General features: G+C 31.7%; 1 protein-coding gene across 1 annotated transcript; it reads right to left on the minus strand.

Moving 5' to 3' along the window:
• Window positions 1-1,041: 1,041 nt before the first annotated feature.
• On the minus strand, window positions 1,042-6,767 carry LOC100807861 (probable galactinol--sucrose galactosyltransferase 2). The gene is made up of 15 exons (XM_006576763.4): window positions 6,543-6,767; window positions 5,693-5,822; window positions 5,274-5,481; window positions 4,816-5,057; window positions 4,384-4,474; window positions 4,179-4,227; window positions 3,990-4,081; window positions 3,773-3,883; window positions 3,520-3,642; window positions 2,815-3,367; window positions 2,635-2,702; window positions 2,409-2,543; window positions 2,088-2,305; window positions 1,797-1,885; window positions 1,042-1,690 (listed from the first exon to the last, which is right to left on the minus strand). Exons 2-15 carry the CDS (start codon window positions 5,808-5,810, stop codon window positions 1,400-1,402), a joined length of 2,388 nt encoding a protein of 795 aa, XP_006576826.1. The 5' UTR covers window positions 5,811-5,822; window positions 6,543-6,767; the 3' UTR covers window positions 1,042-1,399.
• Between the last annotated feature and the right edge of the window lie 7,652 nt (window positions 6,768-14,419).

Raw genomic sequence — 14,419 nt, forward strand, 5'->3', positions numbered from 1 at the left:
AATCGATTACAACTCTTAATAATCGATTACCAGTGAAAACTACTTTTTCATAAATGTAAAAATTATTTAAAATTTTTTTATAAGTAATTTAAAAATGATATTTTGAGACTAAACATTTTCAATCATTAAGAGATTCTTTTAACAAAAGGACTAACGTAAATCTTTTCTCTTGATCTTTTGTTTACTTAATCTTAATTTGAACTTGAAGTAAACTTGAGTTTCTTCTGTTTTTAGCATCATCAAAATCTTCATACATATACAATCACATTTTAAACTACTATATATTATTTGGTTCTTATTATTAGGTTCAATTAACTAGTTGATCAAAGGACCTGGATTAATTTATTTGAAAGTATTTTGAATATTTTTTTTCTCTCCAAAATATATCCCATGAACAAAACTAACAAACATCACTAAATTAAAAGCATTTTTATGAAAAAGTAATTAATGCATTGAGCATTTTAGGTTGAACCTCATAGGAATGCTAGCACATTCTTTCTTACACTCTCACTCAAAAGTTCTATGATTAGTTAAAATTTATAGAAATCACTCTCATTTAATATAATTAAAAGAGAGAAGCAAAACCTAAAAAATAAATTCAATAAATTCTAATAATCATAGATAGTTAATCATAGAGAAGATCTTAAAAAAAATGTCAAATAAAGTATTGTTAATCATAGATAGAATCTTAGAAACCAAGTGTCATATAGAATATTATTAGCATTTCTCTAAAAGAATCAAGTCACACTTTGAGTCTGAACCTTAAAGCAAGGACTAGAAGAAGGATATGATACATGGGAAAAAAAAGTGATTAAATTAATTATTTTTAATAATACTAACAAATAAAATTTTATTCCAAAAATTTCCTAGAGTACTCAAAAACATAAATTGATTAAGTGTCCAGCAACATTAGACACCCTTCAGACTCCAAAAAGTGCCCTTCAGATTTAGAAGTTTCCAGCCACATTAGAAACACCGATCCAATTAATCGTTCCTCCTACTCTTCTTCCCATTTCAAGAAACAAGACAGTAATTCACTAGTTTTATTCCAAAAGACAGATGTGAACTTTTTATTCAGAGAAACAAACATTGTTACATCCTCGGGTAGATAACAATATTCTCTCTTTATCCATCTAATTGATGACATACTACAAGTCTAAACCAAATTACATGCTACAACAAAAGGACTTCCCCACCCCATGACTACTACAACATGCCTTGTCTAGCTATTAGGATCAACAACCCTTTTTCTCCACTACATGATACTAATACTAGGTGTCTTACAACAAACCTCCCCCCTCTCTCTCTGCCTGACTCCAACAATTCCCTCAATGCTTAATTACAACAAAACCCTTCTCCTGATACAACAATGCATCAAACACCAAGTCTTAAAAAGGACTCAAACTTGGATCTCTATTGACCATCTGTACATCTCCTCTGGAGAAACTGGAATGGAGAAGGTTGTCAACCCGGTCTCTGAGTCATAGTTGAAGTCGGTTTCAGCGCCACCTACCACACACTTCAGTGGTCTCTGGGAGGAGTAAACTCCAAATCTGCCTCTTCCCCTTACACTAAGAGCTATTGTTTTCGTTGCTGCTCGGTTATGAATCTCAACCTGCTCCACTGCTCCTCCAGTGTTGAACATATCCAGTAGCCCTATTGCTGCAAATGATATACTTGGAGCTATTTCCTGTCCAATAAAACATCAGTGGTTAAGCAAACTACATCGCAAGGACAAAAAATAATGGAAAAAGAAACAATGAAATGTCATATTATAGCTAATAGTGATTCCTCACTTGGATTGGACAGAAGTGGAAAAGCTCAAACTCCAGAACTTTTAGTGTCACTGGAATTGAAACCCCTTTTGGTAGCCGAATCACCTCACCTGAAATATGGAGGTGGTTATTTAACAAAATTTCATATACTAAAGTAAAAACTTCAACAAAATTATAGTATCACCTACATGTATGCGAATTTTAACTTGTTGAAACTTGAAAGTCAGAATTCAAGTCAGAAGTGTATTCTTCTTCTATTACAAGTCATCTTTTATACACTAAAACTAATGGTAAGTGATTGCCATAATGTACCTGATCTGTAAGCATAAACAATTGTATCTCCAAGCCATTCAGCACCTGCTACTTGTGTGATGAGGTCAACATCAGAGGCGCAGACAGAGGCGGTGAGTGTACCAGGAGATGTATCATGGATGCGGGTTTTCTTCTCTATCTTGCACCATCCAGCACCTTGGCAGTTAAATACACCAACAACTCCAGAGCATTTGTTCAGGTTCCATATTTTGAGCAAGCTGAAAATTGTAAGTAATTAAATGAGTCACCACTCACCAATTTATCTTTCCTATGGAACATATCTCTAAAAAATAACACATATTATGAGTTAAGAAAACGAACCTAGTCCTATCTCTGGCTGGATCCACAAATAGAGAATCACGAGTTGGCCTGCCAGGTAACTGAGCACGGAGAACCGAACCATCCGGGAGAACCAGCTTCTTAAGAAGATCAAAATTGTGATTGCCTGGCTTGTCACTGTTAAAAAACATCATAAATACAAAATCACACATTACAATTTGTGCCAATTTCATCTAAGAAAAAGATGTGACATAAAACATCACTGTACCTAACATAAATAGGACATCCACCAATTGCACGAGCTGCAGCATGATAATCTGCTGCTGGGTGTAAACTCTGAAATTACAAAGATCTTTTGTTAACATGAAGCAAATTTATAACTCTTGAGAAAAGATCAGGCACTTTAATAAATTATAAATGGAGGAGAGAAATTCACACTTCCACTTACATGAAACATGTCCCAGTCAGGTTGCATGAATTCTCCAAGGAATAGTGAGTTGTATGCAACAGAAGAAATATGGATGGTATGGGAAGCAGGATCACGAGGGTAAAAATCATCAGAAGCTCTCACAATAGCAGTCTGCTTAGCACTATAAAGTCCATCAGTGTTGTGACACATACACGCAATGCATCCGTTATCAGTAAAATTGCTAGCAATGGAAGCCTCAAGCGCGTGATGATAGCTGCGAGTAAGTGACACTCGGCCACCATGTCCCGCACCAAGGGTCTCAATAATGTTCTGCACATCAACCTTCACTCCATCTACTCCACAAGAAGCTAAGTAAGCATGGAGCTCGTTGTAGAAATTGAAAACCTTCTTTGGGTGCACTAGGCCAAGGCCATGTACAGCCAAGCTGTCCATGACAATGTCTGGTTGGTTTCCTAGCACGCCTGGTGACTGCACTGGATATGCCAAGGCAGTGTCATAATGTTCCATGCCGGTTGCTGCTGGCTTCACTCCACCCCAATAACCAGCTAGTGCATGCCATACATATACATTTCTGTCCATCAACAGAGTAATCAAATTACGAATTTTAGAAACTTAATTGGGCAAGCTACTTCGCAAACTATGCTTAATACCAAAGATTCATAAATAAAAGAAAATGCATCATATCAAAATTTATTAAAAGGATTTAAGGATCTAAGACCATACTTCACATTGTGATGCTGCTTTGCTCCATGTACTAGATGCTTCAGACCTGACATCTGCTCATTGTTCTGTAATTTCTTTTGAAATTTAGTATTCTCTTTAATACCAGTCAACCTAGTAGCAAACCTGTAATCACCATAATTTCCAAGATATCAATTGTAAGTGGTTTAATCAGACTAATTCAAAAAAATGGTGTGCTCTTGAACATGAGTATTAGAATGCTTAGTTGAGAGTTATAGAAAGAGAGAAATCTTACTGTGCTCCTTCTTGTACCAAACATTCAGTAGCATCCTTTGCTTTATTTTCAATCTGTTGCCAACCATCATCTATGATGAGGAATCGTGGAGGTGTACCTCCCTGTGATAGACTGCAATTATATTGAACAAATTTCAATGTTCTATAAGCATCATCTTCCAAATTCATCTCTTCTTCATTCATCAGAAACATGCTACACAAATTTTCTCACGAATTACCTTTTCAGGCCTTCCTCAACACCCTCAGCTGTGACATCAGTATAGAAAGCATCCCATGTGCACCATCCAAACCAGTCAAGACAAGATGGCAACTGCATAAAACCAACAACAAAATGTTACAAGATTCATAAGATATTAACTTGGCATAATAGTAAAGCCATTAGAGTACGACCAGGAAGAGGGTCTTACCCTTTTCTTCTCACGATGAAGAAAAGTTTGCATGTGTTTTTCCACAGCCCTTGAAAGAAAAGAAGAAAAAGGAATCAGTAAAACTAAAATTGTCAATATACAGAATCTAATGTTCACCAAATGAAAAATTACTTTTTCAATAAGGCCAGGTAACATAATTTTTATCAACTTAGAAGGATAACACAGACAAGGGAGGATGCCTTACTTGACAGCTTGATTGATGACTTCAAAGGGATTGGTCCCAGCATGCATGTAAACCATGTGAAGGCCTTGGTCAGTCTCAACTGCATTATCCCCTGCAAAACCAAACCACATACCAAAAGGAAAAGGGTCGTTTCGGTTCTTTGGGACGCCACCCTATATATATATTTACTCCAAAGGACCAAAGCTATAAACTCCATTTGTTTGATTCAATTTCATTGATAGTCATGGAGAGGTTTATCCAGCTCAATTCAATTCCATTAATGACAGCTCCACCCCATAATTTCAGGTGGTAAGTAAGACCTTCAAAGTCCAGCTGAAGGGAAGGAACTGAATTAACAGCAGACAAGGCACTAAATTATGATATAATGGAAGACTTTCATGTAGCCTTGACCACCAATTCCAAACCATTTTTGCATGGCCAAGAGTTACTCACCACTCTCGAGGCAAATCTCTATCTCGTTCTTGTCATTGCCTTGAAGAACAGCTCGGAATTGACCTTCGAGGAGAGGAAGCAAGACAGTGTAGATGATTGGAGAATTCTCCCCATCAGTTTCACTCTCTTTGCTCTCAATAAGCATGAATTGAGTCTCCAGAGGAACATCCCTCCCACAAGTTCCCATTCTCTGAGTCATCCACCATAACTTGAACCGGAAACAACACATGAACCGGAGCCCCCTATTCAAAAAGTACATCAAACATGAGAAATTAGAAAAATGCCAACTCATCAAGTGTCAAGCCAATACTCATCACTCATGGTTACAAGTTATATGGACCATCATTTAGTTAAACTAAAGATTGTAATTTAGAGCAATTTCGCTAGTTTCTACGACAATAGAACATGATATATATAAATGGGGGCATGTGAATGTGAAAAAAGTTAGAAAAACATACTCTAAAACACCCATTGGAAACACATGGAGACTTTTGCTGTGTGAAGCTGTGGCACCAACAAAAGCACCAGTCACAAGACCCCTTCCAGAACCTGGAGTCAGCACAACGTTGTCTGGCACTCCAGTCAGAATGGTCTTACCATGGACAACAAGTTTCCCATCGTTAACTGAGATCTTAGGTGTGACAGTCATTTTCGAACACTTCACCACTGTGTCACCATAGCAAATAGCACAAACATGTTACTATAGTAATGAAAATTCACTGTATCACAAGACTATAGTAATGAAAATTACAATTATTTGAATGTTTAAGCCTTTAGGACTCGTAAACTACAAAATACACACCAAAGAAACCCAAATTTTACTAAGGTACATATTATTACATCATAAAAATTGTTAAGGAGGTTTTGTAATATAGACCTAGGGACTTATGATGATGGTGATGGTAAAAGGTTAAGCACACGTTAGATAGATTGCGATGTGGTTCACGCGAAGGAGGAATCCACGTTGTGGGAAGAATTGATGTTGTCCTTAGCATCACCTTTTTAACCTATATACCCCAAATTGAACGAATAAATTGAAAGAAAAATAACAATCAAACACTAAAGTGAACCTATAGAGTTTAGTCCTTTTGTTTTTTTCTTTGTCGTTTAGTGGTCTTTTGCTTTACTATGGTACATCTTCTCAGGTCCGGTCTCCTACTAGTTCATAAACTGAAATTTTGTAATTTAATGAAAATCCACAAACGATATAAAATAAGTATACTACTATTAAAGACAAAGGAAAAGTTAAAACCGAATTTCATGTGAAATCAAGAAGTTTGAGTCTGAGGATGAACTATTTTCACTAGGAAAGATCAAAATAAAAACTTCAAAATCTTTTTATTTAAAAATTAAGCAAATATTAGTGATTAGTGGTTACGAATATTGCAACAGACTCAAAGGACGAGTCAAACTTTGTGTGGCGGCAAAAGAAAATATTAACACCCATCAAAAATCATCTGGGATGAGCACAGGTTAACGGTGTAGTTTCCACAAGATACAGGGGCAATTCTGTCATCTAAAAAAGACAACTTTAAGAAATAGAAACTGGAGAGATCTAGCAAGACCCCGACGTTGTACTTGTTGTCCCCGAAAACAGACAGAGACAAAATTAACCAAATCCAGAATTCCCAACAACAACGCTTGATTAGTTTCCAAATCAAGAATTCATAAACTCCTCCACGATATTTTAAAGTCGGTCACGTAAAATTACCGAGAAACTGACTTACCGAGTTACCGTGACACGGGTACGCGAGAACGAAGAGTGAAAAAATGAAGGAGCAATTAACTTAGCAACTTAGAGAAGTGAAAAAAGAAAAGTGTGGTAGTATTTCTATTCCAGGAGGAAATGGTCCTCCAATGGAAGAAGAAGGTGGATTCACAGAGCAACACACTCAGCTCTGTGTTGATGATTGATCACTAGCTTCTGAAATTTTGGGGTGAGATACTGAGAGAACGTAGGAGCGTGGTTTTTATAGCAAAGTTGCAGGCTTCCTGTGGCTCCAGATTTTGACACGTGGAGCATCGTGACCTGTTCGATCCATTCATGATTAATACAAATTGTGTGACCTGTGACATTAAAGTAAGGAAAATCTATCTGATGCTAATGGCGGCCGCAAAAGATGTAAATGATTACGTGGACACATGTGATTGTGATGTATGAGTGTTGAAGCTTGATTCACGGAACAATGAAAAAAAAATCTAGAGTGTTGTGTGATAAATACATCAATTTGTGAGTCATAAGAAAAATTAAATGTTTTTATTCAAGTAATTATCAAAAATAAAAAATACCTAGTATATTATATTTTATGAAAATAATCTCATTAGTCAAATTAACATATATTATTCTAGAAAAAATACAAGAGTTTTTGTCAGAGGAAAACATGAAACTTGTTAGAATTCTTGTTCCAGCTCTTATTGGCTAAAGTCATGCTTATGGAGTTATAAGAATTTATGGTATATTTGGTATGAAGGAAAGAAAAACATGGATAATAATATATATATTTTTTGCTTTATTAAGAAAAAATAGAAAAAAATTTATTTATAAAAATTTAAATTTTTCTTTCCTTTCCCTCTTTTTCTAATTCCAATTTCAATTTTTTTTCTTTTCTCACTCCAAACATAAGGTTAATGAATCCAGTCAAATAACTATTCATTTATTAAATCTAAACGTTTTATGGTGCATTTGTGATTATTTCCCTATATAGAAGATAAACGAAGAAAATGAAAATATGGAAACTACAAAAATATGTCTAAATATAAGAATATGTAGGAAAAAAATAGAAAAGTATGATGTAATTTAGATGCGTCCCCTTTCATTGCATGTTAGTTACTTGTTTTATTCTCCTATTCTTTTTGAAAAATTGAAGTAAGCATTTGAAATAATTAAGTGCGTCACAAGAGGTATAGTCTTGATTATATAAAATGGTTTACTAATATCTTCCATATAAAAAATTGATTATGTTAATTTCAAAATTGTTGTGAATATTTGGGTGTGAAAAATTATAGGCAAAACTCTTGTTTCAAATTAATTAATACCAAGGGATGGTAGTGGTAATTTAATTTTTGGTATCATATATAATAGTCCCTTAATCCCAATTAATTAACCTAGTTTCAAATATTTTCCCACTTTAGCCATAGCCCCATTACAACCTTGAAGAAACCTCTTGATTGTGTCTATTTCTAATATGATGATGAATTAAGAATCTTGTCAAGCCATATGATAGGGGTAGCATACAATGATGTTGAGTGTAAACGGAATCCTTTTTGGTGAGTCAAGTATATATATACACTTCATTCTTTTTAAATGTGAGGTAGAATACATGTGATTGAGTTAATATATTTTTTGACTTGTTCTACTTTAGAAAGGAATCATGACTCTTAGGTAGAACTCAATTTGTTTTGTGCAATCACGTGTTTAATTAAAAATAACAACGATAATGTGTGATTGAATTGAGATGTGATTGAGTACATACATAATGATTTGTTCCTTCCCCTAGTTTTTAATGGTTTATTGCTTGAGGAAAAACAAAATTCTGAGTTTGGAGTTATGGCCTGCAACATATGTAGATTTATAGAATCTTTTTTTTCATGTTTGATGCATTAACTTGGTAAATATTATGATAAAATAATTCATATTTATATATTTTCTTGTAAATCATGTTTTAAATGGTTTTAGTGGAAAATGCACATGAATGCATTAATTTTCTTGGGTTAAGAATGTAGGGAAAATGAGCAATGTGAAAAACTTCAAATTTCAAACTCTGGACTTCAACCTTTCCTCCTTGTTTGATTCACAAATCGGACTATACAAATGTGATTGAGGTGATATTAGTCTTTATGAAAATATGAAACATAGATTTACACTTTTCATGCAGATATTTTGATCAGATTCAAAGTGGATCACGAAGAAAATTAGTTTTTAAAGTTGAATGTGTTATCCTGATAACACTAACATAGGTACATTTTTTAGCATATCTTGAGTTGCAGATATCAAAATGGCATGAGCTCTATGCCACTTTTTCAAGGACAGCATTATATACAACTTTCATGAAAACACTGAAAACCAATTCTACATGTAAAGCTCCCAGAGAATGAAAAACTACACCCATCCTGAATAAGTTCTATACATATTGTCGCTTAGCACATACCAAGGTGATTTATTACCTGCTCGACACCAAAGCAAATTGTCAGTTTTTAAAAAAGAGTAAGCTTTGTACCTTTTTAATTCCACTGGGCAACCTTTTGTTGCATATGTTGATATTTTTAGTCCTTTAATGGGTCCGATGTGTTTTAATAGTCTGAAAAGCCCAAACTTGCTATATATATATGGAAAAAATTATATCATTGATGACATTGTTTGACTTCTCTATCGATCGAAAGGGAGGTAATAGGCTTTTGAGAATCATTCTCAGTCAATGAAGATTGAAGAAAGTGGCAACAATCCTTGAAGATTAATTCAAAACTATATCCCTATCTCTCTCATAGTTGTTTTCTTTTTCCTTTTTATGAGTTTTCAATTGCTTTGGGTTAGGTTATGATGAACCTTGTTTTGAACCTTTTGTAATTGATTATCCTTTTGAATCTTATTACTTTTTATGTGGATTAAGTTATTGAGTTCATGCTTAATGTGTTTCCATGATTGATACTTATTAACAAATTGATCAGTAATTAATCTAAATCTTACAGTTGAAAAAAATGGGATTTATACTATTTCAATTTCAATAATCATATGATTATTGAGCCTAGGGTAAAGGATAAATTTTATTATTCTATGTGAATTTTTTACACCTAATGTTTGTTACTAATTTTGCTTGCCTAAGGGTTAGGATTCATATAAGGAATAAAGAGTTTACCTCCCAAGAAATTGGGGTTAAACTAAATTAGATGTTAATTACATGATAAGAAGAGATTTATAAAAGAAATAGATTACCTTAGAAGGGGAGTCAAAGAGATTTTGAAACCTAACTATTTTAATTAATTGAATTTTCTAAAACTTGTTGATTGTGCTCATCTTTCTTTAATTTCTTTCCATCAAATCAAAAACCTAAAAACTCCCATTTTTCTCTTTGTTCTCAAGTTAAAAGAGTAATTGATTGATTGTGTTAGTTGTTAAACCACAATCCTTGTAACTCTACTCTTTACTTTATTACTTATACGACCACTACCCTTATCTCGGTTTTAACAATAGCAAACAAGCAGAAGGTTTACAACAAGTATAACCATGCACATTCTTTACTGAGAAATGTCATCAAAAGAATAATAAAAGTTTGAAATAAAAAAAAAAAGTGACGTATCTTATGTGATACGAGACCACGTCCATTAAGTAACCAACAAATTAAATATTATAGTTGCAACAACAATTGCATAACTTCATTTGAATGTGCATCGTTGATGATCAAGGATTTAACACACACACACACGTGTGTGTGTGTGTGAAGAAGAAAGGGATACTGAAGAAGAAATAAGTTCATGTAATCTTTTTTTGTCGAGAGGAAGTTCATGTAATCCTTAAAGAGTAGTAAATAATGCATGTGTGTGGGTGTGAAGAAGAAATGGATACTAAAGAAGAAATAAGTTCATATAACCCTTAAGGAGTAGTAGATAATGCATATATGGATAGAGTTCAAAATCAAATAATAATTACATTGATGGAAGATAGAAATCACTAACTTATTAGTTACTCACCATGTATTAGTTGCAAATTAATTTTACACAATATTTTTTATAAATATATTTTTTATTCAACAAGATAACTAGTTTTGAATAAAATCAAACATTTTAAGAAAATATCAAACAACTTTTAAACTAAAATATTGGTAAATTTTTTTGAAGTTCTTATTTTTGTTTTAATTTAAAATAACTTCTAAATAAAAAGTTCTAAACTCACCCTAGATAAATCTTCACACCAACAATTTCCTCCATGCAAAAAGTGTACGGATTTTTTTTTTATGCGTGTTTGGATTAGCAGAAAAAATAATTATTTCAATCGTTATTCATATGTATATTTGACTATTACAATTGATTTTAGTGAAATATTATTTATGTATATTGTAAAAAATAATTTTAAATTAAGTCAAGAAAATTTAATTCTATACATCAAATTATGAAAAATATGAACTTATTTATATCAATCATTTTAGCAATAGAAAAAAAGAAAAAGAAAAAGAAGAATAAAGGCAAACTATGATCAATGAATAAAAAAAAATGAATAAAATAAACTATAATAAAAAAATTCATCACAAATGTGATGAGACAGGTAATCATTAACTTATTTTATCATAAAATATATTTATTTTATAGAGACAAAGTAGTATTATATTTTGCTAACCCATAAGGGAAGGAAATGGCACGCAAAACTATTGGGTAAGCTTTACCTCGGAACTACTTGAGAGAACATGTTGGAAATGGAGCTAGCAGTATCATGGCAGACGCAACAGGGTCTGAATAATGAAAATTGTGGTTATGTTATCAGAATGATGTATAATAGTAAATAGTATATGCACAGTTGCTGTGCAATTATTCAAATTGTGTTCTTGGATCATATATCATATTAAGCTTTTCAATATTTGATATAGGCGAATACATTGAATTGAATTCAATATTCCAATGTTGGGCGAGGACAGAAAGAAATGCAGTAATACCAATTGTACAATCAATGGCTACCGCCTTTGATATTCTTATTTGTGATTCAAACCACCATATATTCGCTTGTTGTGTAAGTGTTTACTGATTGGGAACAACATGATAAGAAAACAACAGTTTTATTAGACCAGAAGTAATTAAAATATTAAACAAACTAGTGGAGTATATAAAATATATTAAAGTAACCATCATTGAACACATTTATAAAAAATATTAAAGTAACCATCATCATTTAATTTTCGGTGCGAAACATTTTTTATTGTTTTTTTTTTAATTTAGTGGTATAGTATCACTTCACACATGAAACTATTTTAACTTAATTAATAAACTCAAATTCAAAAACTTTATCATACGTAATCGTCCAAACAAACTAGACTACTTTATAAATAGTCAAATGTATATAAACATTTATAAAACAATAATACTTCTTTTAAAGTATAATAAAAGTTTTAAGGTAATAAATAATAATCATTTTGAAAACAAAAATTTTAGAATATGAGTTTAATTTGAACCAAACTCAATACTTTAGAGTAAAGATTATTTCTTACTTATTTTAATACTATTTTTAACTAGCGTGGAATTTAGATTTTCTCAATATACTTCTTCACCCTTAACATTTTTAATGTAATATGTAAATAATATGGTGTAAAATAAATTTTGATATGTGTTAGAACGTGAGTTTATATTTAACTTTAATTTCGAGAGTTAACTCATAAAGCGAACTAGAATTGTTTTCCATTAATATACTTTAGATTGATATTATTTTTATTTTTCTCAATAAAAATAAATAAATTTTATAAAATAACTTAAATGTCTAAAACAAAGTCATGTAATTTTCTAAATAAATTTATGAAATTATTTTTTATAACTTTATTAACATTTATTAATATATAGTTATTGAACAACTTTTTAATAATAATTTATAAATAATCTTGTCATGAATATTTATGTGTGTAAATATGTGGATAAAATAAGATAAAATTTCGAGAATCTTATCTATATCTAGAGCCTGGCAGCAATTTTCACAAACGCATTGAAAAGTACTTTGAAACAAAAAATTAGAATTTGAATTCCATTGTAGCGGCTCTTGCGAGTGTTACAACAGACATCTTCCATTACATTTCAACAAATTAGAAAATTTAAATTCCAATTTAACGGCTCTGCTGAGTGTTTGACGGACATCTCCCGTTACAATTTAGAAATATAATAAAAGATATTCGTTGCAACACTAAAAGTGCATGATATAAATGTCATTGTCCAACTTAGTGAACCCATCATCTTCCGAATATAACCCAACAATAAATTTATGTTATCAAACTCTAATTCTTATAAAGTTATAAATTTATTTATTTTTTGAGAATTAATTTCTGTGTAAATTATGTTTTTAGTATACTTTGAGTACTAATAAATTCTAAACAAACTCGGTATACTCTCAAGTTTACTACCAAGTCAACTAGACAACAAGTTAAAAAAAATTAGGTCAAAGTATAAGTCATTTAAAGTTATTTTTTGACTGTTTAGTGTTCAATATACCTTTATTTAATATGTTGTTTCCGAATAAAAATAATTTCACATTTAATATCATCAAACTCATGTTCTCTAATAACATCACTCTCTATAGAGAATGATAAATATTATGAAATTTATGATTTACTGGTATGTTATTTATAGATATTTTATTATTTTTATATGAAATAGATTCTTATGAATCTATTAGTTGAATCCACGAGTTGAGTTTATAAAACTCTCACGAGTCTATGTAAATTTTCGAGTTTGATAACCTTAGAGTGAGTTTGGATAGAGAATTTTAACTGAGGACAATAATTTATCAGAGAATTTGAATTTCTGTAATTTAGAATTCATTGTTTGGATGCTTTTTATGAATAATTTAAAATTTTGAAATTTTAAAACAGAATTTTAAACAACTAAAAATTTGGAATTTCAATTTCCTTCTAAAATGTGAAAAATTGAAATTCTCTTTTTATCGTCTTTTTCAAGAAACACCGTCTGAACTCCTAAAATATCGATCGAGTGTGAGCATAAAAGAAAAACATGTATAACTAACACACCAATCATATCTTTTTTTTTCATTCATTTTTTTCATCCTCATAATTTTAATTTTTTATCCAAACACAAAATTTTGAAAATAAAAAAATTTCTATTGAAGTATTTGAAATTCTTAGAATTTAAAATTTTTCAGAATTTTAAATTTTTCCATCCAAATACACTCTTAATGATAAATATGAATCCCAGAATTGTGGAAAACTATAGGGTTCGAAACTCCCTGGACCACCAAGACACAACCACGCCAGATGTAGAACAGAGGTCGAGTGAGAAGAAGCTAATTAAGAAGGTCAGTGGGAGATGTCTCACAACTCACAAGGGTGTCGTAAGGAACTAGTGTTCGTATTATGACATGAGTATATTCTGTTTTAATATCTTTTTGTTCTTGATTTGTTTGTGTTGAGACTTAAGCACAAGAGCATACTAACTCAAAAGACTGAGAGAGAAATGAAAATCGATTATTTTCCATTCCTCTCTTCTAAAATTTCTAGACATAAAAATTCCCCAACATTATATTTTTCTCAAAAAATCTTTCATAAAGTCAAAACACAAGAATGTTTGTACCCACACACCAAAAAAAAAAAATGCTTCACATGCTTTGGTTGTCAACAAATGAATAATAAAAATAGTACTAATTTGCGTGACGCTAACCTATACCAACATACATATTCAAATCTGATTAAGGGCAAATGTAACCATAATTGATGTAACCACCAGTTGCAATAATTGATGTTTTATTGCATGTATTGACAAAAGGTAGATCCAAATCACAATCTATAAGTCGATTAACTCCTAATTTTTGCTGCACATGTGATTGTTAATTGGTACGTACGTGGCACTAAACTCAGTTTCTCGGGTTGGCATAGCTAGGTCCCTTCCCTTAGCTACTATGACTTGT

The sequence above is a fragment of the Glycine max genome, chromosome 3 (assembly GCF_000004515.6).
Source record: "Glycine max cultivar Williams 82 chromosome 3, Glycine_max_v4.0, whole genome shotgun sequence".
Taxonomy (NCBI): Eukaryota; Viridiplantae; Streptophyta; class Magnoliopsida; order Fabales; family Fabaceae; genus Glycine; species Glycine max.